The sequence below is a fragment of the Tiliqua scincoides genome, chromosome 2 (genome assembly GCF_035046505.1).
Source record: "Tiliqua scincoides isolate rTilSci1 chromosome 2, rTilSci1.hap2, whole genome shotgun sequence".
NCBI lineage: Eukaryota > Metazoa > Chordata > Lepidosauria > Squamata > Scincidae > Tiliqua > Tiliqua scincoides.
In genome coordinates this window covers 35299850-35321644 of record NC_089822.1, presented here as the reverse complement: position 1 = coordinate 35321644, position 21795 = coordinate 35299850, and the positions used below count along the sequence as shown (strand labels likewise).

At 42.0% G+C, this 21795-nt stretch overlaps 1 protein-coding gene across 2 annotated transcripts in view; it reads right to left on the bottom strand.

The window, feature by feature from the left end:
- The window catches only part of VCAN (versican), a 155448-nt gene that overhangs the window by 14158 nt on the left and 119495 nt on the right, over positions 1 to 21795 (bottom strand). For both annotated transcript variants that reach the window (XM_066613940.1, XM_066613941.1), the window contains exons 11-12: positions 17710 to 17868; positions 14722 to 14804 (exon numbers count right to left, since the gene is read on the bottom strand). In XM_066613940.1, coding sequence (XP_066470037.1) covers positions 14722 to 14804; positions 17710 to 17868 — 242 coding nt within the window. The remainder of the gene's footprint in view (positions 1 to 14721; positions 14805 to 17709; positions 17869 to 21795) is intronic.

The window sequence follows — 21795 nt, the reverse complement described above, 5'->3', positions numbered from 1 at the left end:
TGTTCCCATTTCCTCTAGCACAGCACCTTTTCCAGTGGATGTTTGTTAGGGTCTCCCTTGTGTCCCTCTTTTTTTTTTTTTAAGATTGTTGGCGCAATCCTATGTAGAACTGGGCTGGTGCATGAAAGGCTTTATGACAGACTTCTGCTGTCATAAAATGGCTTCCGGTGGTGTGCATTAGTGTGCTGCTGGTGGCCATTTTGAGTGTGATCCTGCAACTGGCAGCAGAGCAGGAGGCCTGCCACTGGACCCACAAAGGTAGTTGTGACAGTGGTGGGGGTGAGGAGGAATTGGGGTGCTCCTGGCTGGGGCAGAGGGCAGGGAGGGAAGTGGACCAGGGATAGTATCAGTTGCACTCATGTGTACTGATATACTAACTGCACTCATATCCTTACTGCTGCCATTACACCTGGCATGTGTAAAGCTGGTGTGTCACCAAAGACATCGTTGAAACATGTGTCATAGGTTCACAATCACTCATCTAATATAATGTCCAGGCTCTAAATTTGTTCAAAAGGGGAAACCATAACTCCATTAATTGTAAGCAGAACTGCTCCCTCTAAGGGCTGAGAGTTCTAGCATTACTAGCAACACCTCCAGCTTGTATGGATGCAACTTTAATTTGTTCATCTTTATCTTTTCGATCCCTTCCTAGGCTTGAATGTTAGAGACAGGTGGCCTGTTTGATCCCAGTTAGTTCTGATCTAGCACAAGTTCTTGCATGGAGTGTTCTGATAAATTAAGGTATCTCCTGGAATAAAGTTATATCCTAGGGCCTGCTGTCCCTCTCCTCCACAAACCCCTTCCCACCAGCCACTTTTTCCTATGATGTGGCACACAGAGGACTGGGAGCCAGCAAATGTGCAGCTAATTCACATTTACCACAGTCTCCTTGACACTTTGCAGTTATATGCAGCAACAAGGGTTTACAGCTTCATCTACCATGGAACACACAGCTTGGGCTTGGTACTCAGAGGATATACTTCTGAAATTGGTGCTGTCAAATTTCCATTTGTTTTGGTCAACCTATCACTCCGACAGGGCCAGCCTATTCATGAGGCTGCCACTTCAGGCAGTGCATTGGAGGGAATGCTCACCTCTGTCCACCCACTCTCCAGTGCTCCTCCTGTCCTACACTTCCTCTCCTACCACTCACTAGACTGGCAAATGAAGAGGGGGACAGAGGGAAAGAGAAAGTGTAGAGGAGAAGACCGTGGTGGGCTACATCTCTGATCAAAGATGCTCTAGCTCAGCATTTTCCTTGCTTCTCTTTCTCTTCTGATTCATCCTCACTTTCATTTTCAGAGCCAAGGAGTGGAGGAGCAGAGCCTGGCACATCAGCAGGTAAGGAGGGCAGGGTTTGGCCCACTACTTCATTTGCCAGGAGGTCTTGGACTGGACTTGCTCTGATGCTTTCAGACTCCTTTGAATTTTAGGCCTTCTAATATCCTCTCAGTGTCAGTCTCCTCTTATGTAGTAACTGTAATACTGATCTGCTTTACAAGACTGTCTGAAAGGCTATAGAGATAATATCTGTAAACTGCTTTGAAAACACTGTATGGATGCCACCTATTATTTTACATGTGTTACATTACATAAGTATTGAGGAAATGATGATAACCTAGGATAAAACTCAAGTGAATTCAAAGAGTTTTCTGTGGATGAGCATGGTGAGAAGTCTGCTCAAGAGCGCATGTAACTTGAGCATTTCATTAAAAATGGCTATACAAAACAGCTGTTCTTTGTATACAACATAATACAAACAAGAGATTCATGTGTGCCCACACAGACATATTAAAAGGGGAAAAAAACCCAAACCCAATTCCCATTTTGTCATTTCTTCCAACTGCTCTTGCCTTTTATTTTTTTTAAATATATGTGTTCCAGCCAAAGCCATCTGTAATGACTCTCAGAGGTAATAGCCTACCTTGTTTCACTAAGCAAAAATACAAACAAAAGCCTGTGTGAGAGGCCTCCTAACTAATCTGAGCTGGGAACATGATGTTGTCGTTAAACAATATATTTTAAGTCATTATGGCAATAGGTTTCCCCCTCCCTTTCCTCAGAGTAGGTCAAATGGGCATCTTAAATAGACTCCGTACCCACTGAAAATCAAAATATTTGCAAAGTTTTAAAATCCTTTATTCAAGGATCCTGTGGGACTCCAGCACAACGGGCTTTTTGTCTGCAGTCTGCCTACAGCACTCTCAAGCTGGTTTGTTTGTTTTATTTAACTCTCACAAGCAACTTTCCTCCATTGGAGGCTCAGGGGGCTTTTCCTTTCCTCTCCCCTTCCTCAGCAAAAGGGGCACAGCCAGAGATTTGTGCAAGGTGAAGGTGAAGGTGAAGGTGAAGGTGAAGGTGAAGGTGAAGAAAGAAAGAAAGAAAGAAAGAAAGAAAGAAAGAAAGAAAGAAAGAAAGAAAGAAAGAAAGAAAGAAAGCTTTGTTTAGCATAACAATTTTTTTAAAACGTTACCTCCTTCCATTGGCAACCTGAAGTTCAGCATTACAAACATATGAAATGTGCCTCTATGAAAGGAAAGCCAAAGGAGCATAAGCTCTCTGTTTCACCGTGGCACCACGCCTGTTTCCAGGGGTGAGACACAATCTCACTGCAGAGCCTAGCCTGCTCTTTTAATAAAGCAGTAGTCTTGGGTAATGGGAGTGAGCTCACTGCTGTAGAAAGTACTAATTATCAGCAGCATTTTCCAAAGGGCACGAGTAACTCCCCCTTGTGAGAAAGGGGCCCAAGGCACAACCCTGAGTTGCTTTAAGTGCTTAATCCATAACACGAATGGTTCCCGTGGAGTCCATTACCGCTCCACCTGCTTGCAAAGGTTCCTGAAAAGCAACATGGTAATCATCCAAGTTTCGTGGAAAACATGCCAAAAACAATAACCACTTTTTTTTCTGTTTACTTGGTTAGGCTTTGCTGATATCAAAGTTGGCAGTCACCAACCTATCTGAATGATTTGAAATTCAATTTCCCTACAAGGTTTTCAAACACCTCCTAGTGATGTCTGAAGGGCTGGATTTACTCATGGCATGTGCATACCATAATTTTAAAAAAAAAAATCCCAGTAATTAACACCGGATTGACAAACGTTTCAGTACATGCTTTGGGTCTTAAGAGCTGGGAAGTGTTAGGTCATGTGGATGGCCCCTGATAACTTGTGTCTCAGTGGGTTCCCCCCAGCTCTGGCAGCAACCCAGGCCTGTCAGACTTTGGCCACACATTTTCCCTCTGTTTCTAGGGAAGCATAGGAAACTTGATGGGAATAATATGTGAACAACCCATGGCCTCAATGACTTAGGCCAGGAGTTTTACTTGGAGTCTGAGAATTATGTAGATCTTTGGGTGGAGGAGGGGGGAAGCAACATGATCACTACTACTGCACTGCTGCTGGAAAGGTAAGGGTTTTTCTAACTTAGTTGGGGGTCACTATGGCTCTCCGGAGGGTCTGGGGAGCCTGTTACCCCCCCCTCCCCATGCCTCCAAAGTTCTGTAAAAAGGGAAAAAAAACTCACCTTGTTTTCATTATGAAAGGGAAAGTGTTTTTTCTTTTTTCCTTTTCACAGGACTTTGAAGCACTAGGAGGGCTGAAGTGGGGGTCACAGGCTCCCAGCTCCTCTGGAGAGCCATAGCAAACCCCAGGTTAGTGAGAAAAACCCTTACCTTCCCAGCAGCGCAATCATGGCGAATGCATTGCTGCCAAGTTCTTGGCTGCTTCCCTTAAGGAGAAATGGCCTTTTTCCGATTCCCCTGGTGGACTGCGACCCAACAGTTTGGGAACCATTTACTAAGGCTCATTGCTCTTGCCACCACCAAATGAGGACCAAAGTGAGTAAGCCTTTCTGGGGTTTTTCTTCAAGCAGTATGTCATTTTCTGCCAGCTTTCCAGAACTTTCTGGCATCCATTTGCCAAACTTCCAAAGGCCCTGAGAGATTACCAAGAAAGAAAGAAAGAAAGAAAGAAAGAAAGAAAGAAAGAAAGAAAGAAAGAAAGAAAGAAAGAAAGAAAGAAAGAAAGAAAGAAAGAAAGAAAGAAAGAAAGAAAGAAAGAAAGAAAGAAAGAAAGAAAGAAAGAAAGAAAGAAAGAAAGAAAGAAAGAAAGAAAGAAAGAAAGAAAGAAAGAAAGAAAGAAAGAAAGAAAGAAAGAAAGAAAGAAAGAAAGAAAGAAAGAAAGAAAGAAAGAAAGAAAGAAAGAAAGAACTCCTAACCCCTTATGTCAGTGCTTTCCAGCCCTGGCATAGTGGTGCCAATGGGACATGTGCTGCATCCTGCTGTTGGGTGTCACTCATGGAGGCCTCCTCAAAATAAGGGAATGTTTGTTCCCTTACCTTGGAGCTGCATTGCCCTTATGTCAGTGCTGGAAAGCACTGATATAAGGGGTTAGGATTGCACCCTAATTTGTTTTAGGAAGCTTTTACACTTCATCCAATGAGACAAGAGAGAAAACTGTGGATCATCCATATGATCACTGTATTCTATAGTATGCCAATGCTATGGGTTGCAGGACAGAGGGATACCATGTTGTGAACAGCTCAGTGCATTTTCTACAGGTCGACTGGCAAGTTCAGATGTCCTCTTAGGGACCCTACCAATTTTGTTTCCAAAAAACCAAAAAGTTCAATCTCTGACTGATGGGGAAAAATATTCCATGTATTTCTTAAAAGTGAACAGAATCACAAGTGTTTTTATGGCTGTGAATGCCGCACTGATTTGTTTGTGTCCTCCTACAAGTCATCACAAGATGCTGCAGACATCCGTTTCCTAATTTGTGTAAAAGTGAAAAAGTTAACATGCAAATCATCTTCAGCAACTACCACTCCCAAGACGGGATCTAATGTTTCCTATTGACTTATATTGTGAACCAGAATGTCTGACCTAGATATAAACTTAAATTTATATATATTTATATAAATAGTTATATTTATATATAACTTTAAATTCAGGCAGATCATTTGCAGCAGAACTCAGAACTGGGAAAGAACAGGGAAATGAGGCAGAAGGTGCCAATTCATACTCTCACCTTCCTCTTTGTGCTACAGACAAAGTTGGATGTGTATGCACATTGTTGATATTCGACAGGAGCAAGTGTTGTCATTATTCAAAGTATTCAGTCTCTTAAGAAACATGGCTACTTTCATTTGCTTGCAGCCCCCTTGCCATGGGGGGGGGGAGATTTAGCAGCATTCAGAGTGATGGTCCAAGAAGTCAATGAAAAGAATGGGGTGAAGGGAGAGAATAAAGGAGGTTCTGTCATGAAGAGGAGAAGAGCACATGCTGCCCCCACCCTGAGTACTCATTCCAAAGCAGAGCTCACCCTCAACAATAGGTTTGCCATTGATTTTCACATCACACCCACACATGAGTAGCATCCTCCTATTCCATATTCATTCATCTTGTCAAATACTCACAGTCATTAATGCATAATTATTATTTAGTTAAATTTCACTGAGAATTGCATCAATGTACTAAAGTAGTACTAAGCTTGTAAAGGAATCTTAAAGGAAGCCATTGAAATTACATGGAACAATATGACCTCGTGCCTGGCACATAAACAACTTTTTGCGCTAAGTGGAATGGACAAAGACAGTAGGGAGAAGTTAAAAGTGGGCATATCAGCTAACAAGTCTGCCACACATATTAACACAAAAAGGTCAGGTATGGGGTCATTGTGCACCTTGTTAACTTTCAACATCTACCTAAAGCAGGACTAACTGAACTAGATAAACAGTTGACAAGTGCCAACACCAATTCCTAGACGCATTTTGGTATTGGCATTTTAAAGTCAACTTCTGGTAAAATAAATCCATTAGTTCGCCATTCAGCTTCAAACCCTGGCCAAAAAAATTATAATGGTGCAAGTGAAAATAAGCTGTTGTGCCTGTAATGAAAGACTAGAGCGTTGCTTAATCTTTATATAAAAGAGTTTTTGACAACCACAAAAAAAAGTCTGGTTCAACACTAAAGCTAGTTAGCCTTAACCATGATTAACACTGCTGATGTAATGTTTAGCCACACGTAAGCAGAGGGGAGAATGACTCCAGAAACATGATGGTGGGGGAGAAGGGAATACATGATCTCCTGGCTTGCTCCCAAACCTTAAATTGGTAAGAGATCACTCCAGCAACATCTGCACCCATGTGAACATCTGAATATTTATTAAGAAGGTATAACCTCGTCTCTGCGTTTGTCTTTGAAATCTGTCCAGTTCTCCAGCCAGACCACCTGAACAAATAAATCTGGACAAATATATTTAATAATTCTAATAAGATCTTAGCATGCAGTTTTTCCCTTTCCTGGGATGACTTCACTGAATAGAACCATTTTAGATGCATTCTTGACAGTGTCTTCTCCATGACTGATTATATTTCTGATTATATAACTGATTATATTTCAAAAGACTTCACCTTGACATGGAAATGTCCTTCTTCATGAGGGATATACAAGTTATGTAGCGGACAAGTATCATTTTCATGCACGAAACAATGTTGTATGTATGAGGGCACAATCCTAACCCAATTTCCAGCTCCAACATAAGTGGAATGCAGCTCTGAGGTAAGGGAACAAATATTCCCTTACTTTGAGGTTGGCTCCGTGAGTGCCACCCAACTGCAGAATGTAGCATACATCCCATTGGCACAGCTATGCCAGTGCTGGAAAATTGCTTAGGATTTGTACACATGCAACCAATCCAACTGGAAGTGACGGAGTCACATGCGACTCTTGATACACATGATGGGATGTGATAATCCATTCAATTCTGTATTAAATTACAATCCTGTTGCACCAGTAGGAGTTCCTTTTCAAAGGAAGTTGAGCAACAGATGCTGTAGACTGAGCCCTTATGGTGGTAACATATCTTACAGTTCTTTATATATACACTATTGCAGTGGCTCTCAAACTGTGGGTCATGACCCAATTTTGGGTTGTTCGTGAAACTGACAATGCAGATTAGGCCATGCACATGAAGGGTTAAACAATCTGCCACTGCTGCCCAGTCACCATTATAGCCATAGGGCTTGAGAGCCCAATCCTGAGCTTGGCGCGCTGGCTCACCACTGGCGCACCCTGTCACAAACATGCCATAAGGCACACTCATAAGCCCTAGCGCCAGCACCCTGGGCTACCACCGGGCAAACACTGCAGCGCCACTGCTCAGCGGCCATGCAGACCACCAAGCAGCACTGCGGTAGATGGAGGCATGAGGAGGGGGGGGAGACGTTCCAGGGCGGGGGAGGTGGAGGGAAAGCAGGGAGGAGGTGTTCTGGGAGGCTCATCGCCCAACTTGGAGGCTCTTGATTCTTGATTTTCAGTGCTGCTGCAGCCCCACACCCTGAGCAGCTCAGGATTAGGCTGTGAGTGGCTGGGAAAGTGAAACCTTTTAGGTGGGTCCCACTGCTAAAAAGTTTGAGAACCACTGCACTATCACATCATGTTCAAGACAAAAGCAGCAATTTTAGCAAACCTACTTTCAGGTATGAACTCTTCAAATTGAACTAGGTTGTTACCCATGTAGGAAGCCCCACTGAATTCCAGACACCTCAAGGTCCAAAGCTCTCTCTGTCTCTCTCCCCCTCCCTCCTTCTTGGGTGGTTTTCTCAGACATTTAAAAAAAAAAGTTTTAAGAGAATCTTGAGGTATTACTGGACAGATGGATAAAAATAATTTTGCTTGACCTATGAAGAACAAGTCCAGTGTGACAGCTTGTGGTTGGCACTGCAATGACCTAAGCATTTTTTCCTCTCCAAAACGTTGCTTTTCAATGAGTCCTCGTGGATTAGAAGCTTACTACACTTACTGGAATTGTTTCTGTTAACTTCATATGCATTCCAGTCAATGTATGGAAAAAAAATGAACTGCAGAAGTCTGGTATTTTTACAGTTGTTAATTCTGGCAAATTGCCAACAGCTGATCATATCCATGGGAAAAAGTAACCCAAGAATCCTGAAAACGAACAGGTAGGGTCTTTAATTCCACATTTCATCTGACACATTGTTTTATGAAGTGTCCAGTTAGCAACATAGATATATCCTTCCTTGTACACAAATTGTACACAGGTACTTTTGAGAGAAACCTGCCAGTTGACCAAAATAGGAGACGTATGAAGCTTTTACTCTCCCAAATGACATTCCGTAATTCAGTGGGCTAGCACTATGTGATTAACAAAAGAACAGTGATTGGCTAATATACAGTTAGCCAATAAAAAATTGGCTATTGCTACTGGATCCTGATCAAATTATGGAATGAAAATTCTACAATACATTTTTGTATTGTATACAATACATGTATTCTACAATACAATACATTTTTATATGAAACTGAAAGATGGTAAATTTCCCAAGCTCATAGCCCAATCCTAACAAAAATCCTGTGCTGCAAACCAGCAGGGCCAGTGGATAAAGCCTGAGCAGCCTCTATGGAGCTGGTGCAAATATTGTTGGCGAAAATCCAAGCTGCCCCATGTTGGGAAGAAAGGTTCAGGTGGGAGAATACAGTAGGGCAGAGACCTCCTTCACCATTCCTACATTTGGTTAATGCAAACATTAACAGCCTTACATGACAGCGTAAGGCATTTTCAGATGTTTTCACAAGTAGACTTTAATAAGAATATGTCACTTGTGCCACTTTCCTTATTCACCTCTAAAGTTTGCGTTAGATAAGTAAACCAAACACAAACTTTAGGGGTGAATAAGGAAAGTGGCACAAGTGACATATTCTTATTATAGTCTGCTTGTGCAAACATATGAAGATGCCTTATGCTGACATGTGAAATTGTTAATGTTTACCCTAACCAAAAGTTAGATAATTTATTTTTATCATGCTTTATCATTCTTAAAATCATATTTCTATCATGCTTTTCCTCCAGAGAACTTTCAAAAAAAATGTATTGGTTTCACTTGTGGCCTCCTGTTCAGACACAGAGCACATCAGAAAACTGAGCAGATTGCTAAATGCAAGGTGGTTGCCATGGACCAGAATTCCCCTTCTAGCAAATGTTTATGCACAGTACAGGTCCACTTGTCAGTTCTGGCTGAACTATATTTGACATACGAGACACTATCATCATGTTAAAACTTTCTTTCTTTCAAATCAATGATTCTGGTCTTTAGCAGATCTTGGAAATCTCTTAGCTGGAGCTTTGGTGGTAATAAAATAGAACACGTAAAACAATTTAGGGCGCAATCCTAACCCACTTTCCAACACTGACATAAGGTCAATGCAGCTCCTAGGTAAGTGAAGAAACTTACCTTACTTTGAGGAGGCCTCCGTGAGTGTCCCCAAACTGCAGGATGCAGCACACATCCCACTGACACAGCTATGCCAGTGCTGCAAAGTTGGTTAGGATTTGGTTTTAAATATCTAGGTATATTCTTCCACTACAAATATTCATGGAGTCCTCTCAGGGCAAAGCTATTACAAACACTGGTTATGGCCCAAGTTATTTTGTGTTTCTGTTATGCTACAAGGAACTCTTATGTTCCTGCAGTGCTCAAGATCTTTAATACAAAAATCATTCCACAAGTTTTATATGGAGTCCCAAGTTGGATATATGCCTTGACCAGTGGTTCTCAAACTGGTGGGTCATGATCTCCCCTTTTCCCTTTAAGGGGCAGGGGGAAAGCAGAGACATGATGCCCAGGATCATGCTGCTGAGGGGGAAGGGAGACTGTTTTCAACTGAATTTACTGACTGCCAGGGTCCGGGGAGTCCTGCGGAGCTCTTTGCAAGGCTCACCATGGCTTATGGAAGGTTAAAAAAATAATCATGACCCACTTCTGGTTTAGTGATTGCAAACCAGGGTTGTAGAGATTGTGGTGTGGTCGAGATTTTTTAAAATTTTGGATGAGAGTCTATTATAATCTGGACCATGATAGTTTACCGACTTCTTTTAGACTCTGTGCCCCCTATAGGGACAATTCATTTCGAAAAGACAATTCAATCAGTAGTCATTGCATTAGATATTGTAGGTTTGTCGACCCAAGAACTAGCTTACTGTGTGATTAAGTGCAGGCTCCTGGCTTTTGAACAGCAAGAGCTGTGGAATAAGACATTCTCACCACTGAGTTTGCAGATCCCAGTCAAATATGGCCAATAGGCAGAATATTTCTATCTTTTAAAATGCCTGCAAGGACTTTTTCGTTGGCAAGATGTAATGTTGTGCCATTGGAACAGTTCTACAGAAGATATAGAGGGATCCCATCGAAGGAGAGATGCTGTCCATGTATATTAGGTGGAGTGGAATTACTCCACCATATGCTTCTATATGGCCCATTTTATAACAATCTGCAAATGGAATATTTAGAGCCATTTTTTATAAATAGGAGAGGTTGGGAGGATTTGGATAAAATTCAGGATATACTTTCGGGTATGGAGGCAGGAACGATGGAGAATGTAGCAATCTTCTTAAAGAAGATGGTAAAGAGGCATAGCGTGAGACATGAGGGAACTGTATGTGTAGGTTAGATGGGATTTCATTGTTATATTGCTTCTCTAATTATGCCAATAAAGATTCTGACTGACTGACTGACTGAACAAATGAAGGAACAAACAAACACACACACACGTTAAAAAATGCAGTTTGGTATTTGGCAGTTTGGAGGAGAGAGTGGTCATACCAGTTTTGGGCCCTTAAAAGATGGCACTGCATTCAATTTTACAGTGTTCAGAGAGGAGAACAATGAAGAAAGTTCTTAAATTATAGTGCAAGAATATGAAGAAAGGATGGAAACCAGAAATGTTAATCCTTGAAAAGATAGATGTGGACTGTGGTAATAGTTCACATGAAATTGGCTGATTTAGAGCACATGTTCTCCCTTCCAACAGATGGGTCTTTGGCCTAATCCAGCAGGCTTTTCTTATGTTCCTGGGTTATGTAACACTTTTGTTTTCCATCATTAGTGAAGGCAAAACAAGAAGTAATAAGTGGTAAATTCAGTACAAGTCAGTGGTTTCATGGTACATTTTAAAGGAGCTCATCAAAATGCCCCCCATTACTACAGCCACATCTGTATAACCACACCCCATTAAGATTACAACAACTACAAATCAAATTTCTTCATTACAGCACTTTTTCAGTTGCTACCTACTTCTGTTTTGAAACTTACTACACCATTTTAAAATCTAGCTTATTTCATCTCAAATTCTTGGAATGGTTTGAAATAGTTAAAAATAAATGTCTAAAAGTTGAAGAAGAGAATTTAAAAATATCCTAGCAAAATATAAAAGGTATATTGCAGCACAATTCTAACTTAAACCCCATCTCCCTGCCAATGCAGCCATGCCAATGGAGTGCAGTCTGCATCCGGGAGGGAGGGGGGGTTCGCCCAGAGGCCTCCTCAAGGTAAGGGACCTGTTGTAAAGGGCATCCTAGATTTAGTAAGGATTGGGCTGTTAGAGTGCTAGCCTATGTATGTTTACTCAGAAATAAGTCCCACTGTGTTCAGTAGGACGTACTCTCAATTTTGTCTAGCATTAAAATGTACATTAAATGAATGTAACATAAGCTACAGACTGTTTTCTACTTGAGAAATACCATGACATAGACATTAACATATGCCCCTAGGCAAATCAATTTTGACAACACTCATTCTATCATTAGTTCTCCAGGTCTCACTGGAGCTTCAGCAAATAGAAAGATACATGCCCTACATTCCCAGGCATCAGGTCTGGTGGTGCTGAGGAAGGAGCATATGAAGTACCCTTTTTTACCTTCCCAGACTGTGCAAATTAAACAGGATGGGCGGCGATTGGCAGTTGCTTTGTCAACCCTACTAGAGCATTTGATAGAGGAGTGATCTGCCTGACTGCTGATTAGTGCAGGCAGTTCTCATAGCCCCAGCGGTACTGAAAAGGGAGCATCCAAGCTGCTTCTACAAGGGATGGCAGTGTGTGCACATTCATGTATGCACACAGCAAAGTGCCATAGGGGACTCAGCACAGGGGTGCCCCCTCCCCAGAACCTGGCCCAGATTAAACCATCACTTAGTACAGTGGATCAGATTATCTTTGCAACTACTGTTAAATTTTGCTACCTTCTGTTTATGCAAAGGGCAATGCAATTTGAATTAAATACAACTGGGGAAGAAAAATGGATCTTAAACATCAGGAAAAAATGTAGTCTGTACCTTACTTCTCTATGCCAATGAAGATTTCCACTTTATGTAACTGATGGATCTCAACTTCCTTTGCTTTTCCATACTTTCCTCATTGCTGCTCTTATCTCCCCCACCTTTCCTTATTGTTTCTTTTTCTATACAGTAACAGGGTCACTAAACACAAATTATTTGAAGGGAATGGTTCTTGAGACCATTGATTATTTTCTAAGTGGGGTAGGAAGAACAGAAATTTAACACTGTATACCAGGCACAGCAAAGTGCTTCTATGATTAATCAGGGTGCAGCTTGGAACATGTGTTAACAATTCATTAGTAGGGTTAAATGATTGAGATCAGGTGAAATAATCAAAACTTCAGACGGGCAAGAAGGGAAATGAGATGGAATATCTGCATGCACAGAGTCATAAACTTAAGGAATAATTTACCATGCAAAGCTATTAAAGCAACTGTCATAAATGAGTTCAAGAGACACCTAGATTGCTTCCAAGGAAAAGAAATGGAGGGAAGTGGTTAAAAAAAGAAACCAGAATGAAATGGGACGGAGATCAATCAGAAAGAGGCCTGTTGGGCAGATGGGCTTATCCTGTTCACAAAATGCCTTCTCCTCTTCATCTCAGCATTAAATCTAAAGTTTGACACCCGGGTTTGCCCACAAGCCTTACTTAGGATTTAATTTCCTGGAGCCTAAAAGTTGGTGTCATGCAGCTCTTGGCTTTCCAGCACTGAGGTTTTTCACATGTTTAATATTGACTGCTCTGAAGGCAGGCTGATCTTCTGGCTACAATACTTAGGGCAATAGAATGTATTTGATCCAGGCAGGCACTGGGGTGAGGAGGTGGGATAAACAGGATAAACGGAGAGCAAGGTTATCAAGTGTGTTATACAGCCTGAATGTTTTAGGCTTCCAAGAATGAGGAAGGAGTGGCAGGCTGGTATCCTAAATAGTAATAGGCTACATCCTGCCATGTACCAAGAGAAAAGAGGCCGCTAGGCACAACAAAGCACATTTGTTCCAACAATAAAGCATCTTAGCAATGAATAACACAAGAGACAGAAAGATTATTTACCTTTTTTAAAGTTTCTATACTATCACCTGCAGCAAGCAGCAGGTCTTAAAAAAATGGATACTTCAGAAAACACACACACCTTCTGATACATTACAAGTTGTAATTAATCAAGAACACAATCCTATGCTTGCCTACTCAGAAGTAAGGCCCACTGTCTGTATGGGACTTACTCTCAGGAAAGTGTGCATAGGACTGCAGCCCAAGGCAGATGCTTCATGCACTTCTTTCTGAAGTTGCCACACCCAGTACACAGAAGTAACCAAAGCCTGAGAGCTTGCAACAAAAGGACCAGATGTTTCCCTGGATCCCTAACTACCAAAAGCAAATAAAGCATAGCCACAGTATCCATGCACATTCAAGTGGCTGTAAATCACCTATCTCTCATGCAGAAGAGAGTGAGGATTTTGTCTTGGAAACAAAGCCACACGTAATAAAGGACAGCTGAGTGAGCTGTACTTTTATTTTCATTTATTTCATGCATCGGTTTATGCTCTGTGAAACGAGGTGCAATTTAAGAAAATGAAGACTCGCTTCAAAGTACTTGCAGACAGGTTGGGCAGCAATCCTAATTAAATTCACCTCATTCAGCTTGTGACCGCTATGCACCAACCCATTTAGAAAGAAAAACACACGCATAAAACACATTAAGGCAGTGGTTCCCAAACTGTGAGCAATGGCTCCCCGGACAGCCGTGGAAATCAACTCGGGGAGCTGCGGAATCCTCATGAAAACCTCCCACCCTATACGATGCCACAGCCAAAGGCCCAGTAGGTCAAGGAAGCTGCCAGACAAAAAGTTTGGGAACCACTGCATTCAGAGGATGCAGTCTCCAAGCAGAACTCACACATGGCAGTAGCTGGATGGCAATACGATAAACCTGTTTCTACAGCTGCAAGTAGACAGCCTCTGTGTAGTGCATCATGGCAGAAGGTGCACAGGGGACACCGCTGCTCTAGCAATTGTGCTTTTGTCCCAGGCAGTGATGGCTCCTCACTTTGGAGAGTCCTTGGGCAAGACATCCAAAATTATCACTGTCTTTTATTTTCCCTTATTAAAGCCAAATATATCAAGAAACTTATAGTATAAATTTAGATTGGGATAGGGCAGCGGGCGACAGAAGGAAGAAGGGAAATTGCTAACAAGAAATAAGCAAATGCAACTGTATGTGCTTAGGCTTTCTTTTAGTTTAAAGATGATGGCTACCTAAGAGGTTTCAGACATTCAGTGGGAATTTGAAAGAAAAAGTTGGTTTAGGACTAGTGGCCTGAGAGAGAGGAACAGAAAAAAATTCCTGGGTAGGTGCCTGCAGCCTAACACCACAGGAGACTGAAAGCCGCCACAATCTTGGCATTATCATCTCCTATCAAGCATTATAATAATAAAGAAAATGTAGGCATCCTACTGCTGCAGAACTGGCTGGCTGCTTGCTAGGAAACACATGTCCCCATTGTTCCTGCAACATGACCTATTTTCATTCTCAAAAGCAATATCACAAATAACTTTCCAGAAATGTTTTATAGGTCTCTTACCAGCACGCTGCCATCAGTCCAGCGGAAGTCGTTCTCATACATCTTATCATTTAGGCCAATCCACTGGTAGTCATGTCCTATACCTAGCAGGAAAGGAATCAAGGAGATATTTTTCACCAACTTTCCCATAAAAGGAAAATGTCTCTGAATAAAAGCATTTTCACAGACTGAATCAGACTTCCTGTTTTGTTTTGTTACCAAGTGTTTCTCTAGAAGACAGACGAATATTTGTGGAGCCCTCCCCCCTTTTCTGATTGCAGATGAAGATATTTATAAAATGTTTTCACAAACTATATTGTTTTAAGTGATCTCACTTTTTTCTGTTGACCTTCCTAAACAGCACTCTTCTCAGATAATTATACATTGCAAAATGCCAGACAGGGTCTTGGCAGTTGGTTGCATTTTGGCCCAATCCACTAGTTTATACTGCACACTGTGGTGGTGGTGAGGCGACCTGACAGTCAGGGAGAGATAAATAAAAACATTTTTTTGCTTGGCTCTCCACTGGCCATCAATGGGTCTTCTCAGACTTATGCCAGCTATTTAGCTAGGCTTGGTATGGAAAAATGGGGATAGGATGTTGATGCGCACTAGTGCAGTCAAGATTCACCCCCTCCTACCCTTCAGCCATCCCCTGCCTGCCCCACTCCCTGCCCCAATCCTCCCCTGAACTACACTCGTTGTCACTGTACATGCTTAGGTTTGGTGTCCTGGATCCACTGGTGATCGTGCAAAACCTTTGGCTATTTCCACTAGCAGCTCTGGAGTGCACAACAGTAATGCATCTTTCACACTGCCTTAACAAGGTTTACACAGTGGATCGCAAGACCACTTAGGTGCAGCTAAGATTGGGCCAAGCAACTGAATGAATGGTCCTACTGTATCAGAACAATAATTCATTTTCTGAAAAATATTATCATACAGCCATGAGTGCTATTGTTGCCCTTTGCTGTTAATTTTTCCACTTCCTTTATATCTGAAATGGTCTGGTTATGGCTGTTACACAAGCACTGTGATCCACAAGTTTCCCCGTGAATGTGAGTGCATCAGTGTATACCTTATGCTGAGTTGCGTAATCCTGTCTTCTCATCTGCAAGTTGGAGAATGCTCTAAACACACAATAGGACTTTCTCACTATGTATGCAGTACAGTGTTTCCCAAACATTTTAGAGACCCCAGGGGCTGCTGCCCAATTTATAAATGTCAAAGGGTGTGGCTATAATGGTGATTGGGCAGCTCTGTTCCCCCAAGTAGCGTCCCAAGTAGCGGTTTAACTCTTGAGGCACACAGCCTAATCTGCTCTGTTAGTTTCGTGAACCACCCATGACCCACTTGTAGATCCAAGACTCACAGTTAGAGAACCACTGGATTAGAGCATCCATCAACAAAGAATTCCAGAACCACCTTTCAGAGCGCGATACCATAGTCTTTCGAAACTGAAGGTTGCCAACAACAACAAAGAATAGAACAACACATCCCTTGAATGTGTGGAGCGCCCTGAGACTGACATGCTGAACCATGCCTGCCCAATGGGTTAAAAACCCACCTCAACCTGTGTTAGTTCAATTGGCATGCTCAATGGAAAAAACAGAAAATGCTGATAAACTACTAATAACCAAAAAGTCAACTGTAATATGTATATGTTGATTATCAACACGTAAAGCTGCTTCACTGAGTCAGACCACTGGTCCATTCTAGCAGAATATTGCCTACAGTGCAGCATACAGCAGTGTCCAGGGTTTCAAGGACAGGGAACCATTTTCTCATACCATTTGTTATGTAAATGGCTTTGTGACCATTATCATAATGTTAATACCACCTTGAAATCAATGCCAGGCTTTGAACTCGGGCAAAACATGCGCTCACTATCTAAGCCAGGGGTGTCAAACTCGTTTCATACAGAGGGTCAAAGTTAGCATTCAGGGCTCCAGCTGAGGGCCAGAAGTGATGTCATTAAGCAGAAAATGACGTCATTGAGAAGCTGATGGTCAGAAATCAAATCCTGTTCTCATATAGAAACTCATTAACTGCAAAGGACAGAAGAGAAAGTACGCAAATCTTGATCATATTTCAAGATTTGGGAAAGCCCAGTTCTCATGTGGGCTGCCATTTCAGCTATAACACCTCGGCAGCTGAGAACCTGAGGGCCAGATAAAAAGTTTCCAGGGGCCACATCCAGCCCCTGGGCCTTATGTTTGACACCCCTGATCTAATCTCCCCCATTATCTATCATCTCTCCTTGGTTTCAGAAGGCTTTGCCATAGTGTACCGATTTTCTCAGAGACAGTATATCCTCCTTGGTACCATTAAGCAATTTTCAGGAATGCTTAGTAGCACAGATGTTGCCTTCTCAGAAGGCAAAGAAACTTGACACTGAGAACTAATACATGTTTTCATGCAAGAAAATATTCAGGGACTGAACATTTAACCCAAACATTAACACTGTTAATGAAGAGCACTTGGAAACAAACCGCATGCACTGTTAGCTCAGAACATTATTCTGGTTTTGCAGAGAAGCACCTGGAACTGTAACAGATGTCAGACACTTGGGTCTGACTTAGAACAGAATGTAAAGTGACTGATGCTGTCGTGCCTGTAAGGAACACGATTTCTAAAGTGCCTGGAGATGAGATTGTCTAAACAATGAACTTAAAATAAAATTTTTTGGATAGCTTTGGAATAAAATGCCTCACTTCTAATGCCTTTTACTCATGCACTAAATTCTTCAGGATTGTAAAAGATGATTTCCCTCAAAGATCAGCAATTTCTCCCACCCCAGCTAATGAGTAAGACAGACCTGGCACTGGAATGAAAGGATGGAAGTGGTGGTCAGGGACAAAAGGTCCTCTTTTAAAAGATAAATGATAACACACATTTTAGAAAGCAATACAGAAAGGAACTATTTAGAGTCCTGGAGGGTATTTCCTTTACAGCCATTTCATCCCCCGTGCGTCCCAAGGCACAGCTTTGGATCAAAATGCCACATACGGTTCACAAAAAGCTGTTCATCGTGAGACAGGATGCTGGTCAGATGGGCTCCCTGAAGGCGGCACTCTCTTTCTGCTGCATCCCACGTGCGCCGGTGGGCAAAGTATTTGTAGCACTGCCCTTGGAACTTGTGCCACCCATAATCGCACGTTTCTGTGTCTGCAATGAAACAAGAGCAGAGCTCTTAAACACAGGATATTTTTTTACCCCAAAGAGAACCAAAAAAGACAAAGCCCAGTTGCCCATTGACTGTGCCAGTGCTGAAATAAAACAGAAACATTTACTGCCAAGATGATCCAAGGTCTGCATGAAGAAAACTCAAATTCTTCATTCACAACATGCAAACAACATTTAGATGAGCATGCTTGTACAGTATCGTGATGAGCCACTCGTATGCTGTATTCTTACTTGGATCTTGTGCATTTTTTCAGGAAGATGTAGTGTGTAAGGGGAAGAAGAGAGATCTAGAAAAGTGAATTTTGTTAGAAGTAAAGGATCATTAGTGCAAATCATGAAAGATTGATAGATAACCATACTGGGCTCAGAAGCTCCAGTCCATCCATGTATATGGGAACCTTCTATAGAAAAGGACTACAAACCAAAGAAGTTATGTGCATTTATGGGCAAGAGCTACACCTGAAGCTGGAACTTAGGTAAGTTCATTGTAACAGTAGCTATGTTAGAAACCAGGCGTTTCTTCATCAGCGCATGGGTTGCTATTTTCAGCAGAGGGAAATCTCCAAAGAAAGCAATTTGCATGAACATATAGTTTGTTAGATTATGGTCACTTCCTGTATCTTTTTTCCAAATCCTCAATAATTTAAAGCTAGACATTCCCCCTCCCCCCAAAAAATAAAACCAGGAAGAGATATAAACCCCATTTCTACACCAGGTGCTAAACTCTGTATTCTGTATGAAACACAATGATGAATCCAATGCCATTTGAAGACTGGGAAGGCCATGCTATATTTTAAAAATGCACAGTATAAATGAAGCTGTAAGCCTTGTATGTAATGGATCTCTTGCTCCCACAAGTGCTTAGCAATTTAGAATCACCAATTTCTTAACTAACCATTATTGAATTACGTAGTCATAAACCTAGAGGACTAGATGGAATCTTCTCCAATGCTAAAAACATGCCCTAACACATCAACCCATTTAATAAAATCAAAGCTAATGATCAAAATCTATCATGGTATCATACAAATTGAGAGCATGCAAATAAACAGCAAATATGTCAGTAGGATACTTCTGATTTACAGAACAACTAAAGGCATAATCCACATGGCAAAGTTTCCATTGATTGTAATGTAGCTAGACTGGCTAATTGGCCTTTGGATACAATAAAACAATCACCACTACAAAACAGGCTGAGAAAAAAATGTGTCTCTTGACACTGAATAATGACACTCCAATGAATTTATTTACATTAGAAAAATGATATTGAGATTACTGTCAATAAATACACATAAACAGATAATAGAGACACATAATACACATGATACACATGTGTATACATAATACACATGAGAGCCAGGGTGGTTTAGTGGTTAGGGACATGGACTTAGGGTCAGTCACTTTCTCTCAGCCTCACCTACCTCACAGGGTTGTTGTGAGGACAAAAGGAGGGGAGCAGCTGTGTACACTGCCCTGAGCTCCTTGGTGGTTTAAAAATGTGGAAAAATAAATAAATAAACCTTGTAGATTTGAATATGAAGAAGCTGACTTGTTCCACTGCTTTTCTGCATAACTTTAGCTGAATTAAGTGCTATGTTTTGCAACTGCAGTAGCATAGCTAGAGGGGGGAAACAGTAAGTAGTGCAGGCACTGTAACACACAGTATAAGCAGCCCTTTCCACTCACCTTGGGAGCCATTCTGGGCAGCCATGGAAATGCTCACCGAATCAAAAGGCGTCTCCTGCATGTCGCCATTGTTGACCACAACGGCTTCGACAATGAGTAGGAGGGTCCACTTAAATGGTGTATTGTGGCGCCTGCAGTACTTACCATTTCCCCTCTCTAGCAACACTACTGTGCAACTGAATATTGCAAGAGGATGCAAAAGTTATTTCAAAGAAAAAAATGAGATCCAGGTGGATTGCTAAGACAAACTATGGAAGGATCATGTTTTTTTTCTCTCTCATTGACTTCATAAAAACATTCTTTGAGTTGTTCCTTTCAGCAACTGCGGTTTGGAAGAATTGACAATTGAGAATAGAATCAGAGGAAAATAATTGTCAGTCTGCAGCTCAGGGATGCAAAACTGGAGTGCAACCTCAGCAAAGGTTAAGATTAACCAAATGCTAATAAAAAGGGTCCCTGAAGGAGAAAACTTTTATAAATACAAAGGATTATTTTATGAAGGCAGCTGTAAAGTTGGAACATGAAATAATGAAATGCACATTGTCTATCTTCACATGATGGATGGGACTGATAAGATTGCACAGTAGAGAAACGGTTGCGTCAGCCAGTAATTCAATTCTGCTAGAGAGAAACAAACACAAAGTTTGGAAACATAGCAAACTTTTCAATGGGTTGTTAATTATACTGTTGAGACTGGGGAATCTTGGAGAGAAGCTGACAAGTGGTATAACTTTTCATTGCTTCCTCGGGTTGCAGATGGGTTCAATGTGCCTTTATCATGCAATGAAACATCTTCAAAATTGCCTATATACTATACATGCTATACTGCTTTAATTATATTTAAATCATATATATATATATTTAATCATTTAATTATATTGACTCATTTAATTATTATTTTCAATAGAGACTGTTTTCTGAAAGCAAACAGTCACTTTAAAACCAGGTTTTAAAAGACCTAGAACTAAAGTCACATACAAAATGGCACTCTCTCTGCATGTACTGTAGCAAGAGTTCATGGCCCTGATTGAGATGAAAGTAGTCACCACTAAATCTCATTAAAAGCAGTAGAGTTTAAATGAATCGGGGGGAAATGGTTTCATTGCTTTCAACCGGAATTACAGCCCAATCCTGAGCTGCCTGGGGCGTGTAGCTGCAGCGGTGCTGAGCTCCCGCTGCATCCTGAGTGCCTCAGCCTGCCAAGGGTGGTGCCTCAGGAGAAGGGGACTTTCATCCCCTTCTCCCAGGTAAGGGAAGTAGCTCCGCAGTGGGGCTACTCTGTAAGGGCGTTCGTGTAGGGCACAAGCCCCACACGACCGCCTTGGATCCAGTGGAGCAGAGCTCCATGGGACCCACCTACCTCTCTCCCCCCCACGCCTCCCACCCGCCCTTTCTCCACCTCCCGCCTCCCCGTCATGCCTTCTCCCCGCCCTCTCTCTGCTCTCTGCCTGCCTCCCCCCTCCCTGGAATGCCTTCTCCCTGCCCCCCTCCCCGTCCTCTCTTACCGTGCTGTGGCTCAGCAGTCCGTGAGACCGCTGAGCAGTAGAGGACGGGCGCCAGCCTGGTGCTAGCCTAGCACCGGCCAGTGCTGGGCTAGCACAGGTGCTGGCCTGGTGGTAAGCCTTGTAGACGTGCCTTATGGCACGTTTGCAACAGTGCGCTCCAGCGGAAAGCCAGAGTGCTGAGCTCAGGATTGGGCTCTTAGTCACCACTAAACTGGATTGGAAACCTAGACTCTTACCCATTGTGGCCTTTGAAGGACTGCTTCCCAACATGCCCTTTTAATACATAAAGGAATACAGCAGTTGAAGCAGCTCTCAATATTTTTTGGTACAGATCACTAAGAGTGCAGCTGGATTGCAGGACGAAACATGACTGTGGTCTAATGATGGAAGGTTCACATATTACTGCAAGTTTAAGCTGTCTCAAGCATCAGCATATGGTCTGCGTTACAGAAGTACTGCAAGCTTTGAAAAGGTTTGAGGTTTGTCTTGACTTATAAGTCGCAGACACTCAAGGCTGAGATTTTGATCAGGATTACAGAATGGAGGGAAAGTGTATTTAACTCTTTACTTTTATTTTCCCACCAAATATCTGTAGCAAATATCAGTTTCAGGACTAACTAGCCACCCCAGGATGGCAGCAATTTCCAGTAGGAAAACAGCATGAAAACAAATGGTTCAACAGCCTTGTCCCCATAAGGCCCCAAACAACAGCTGCTAC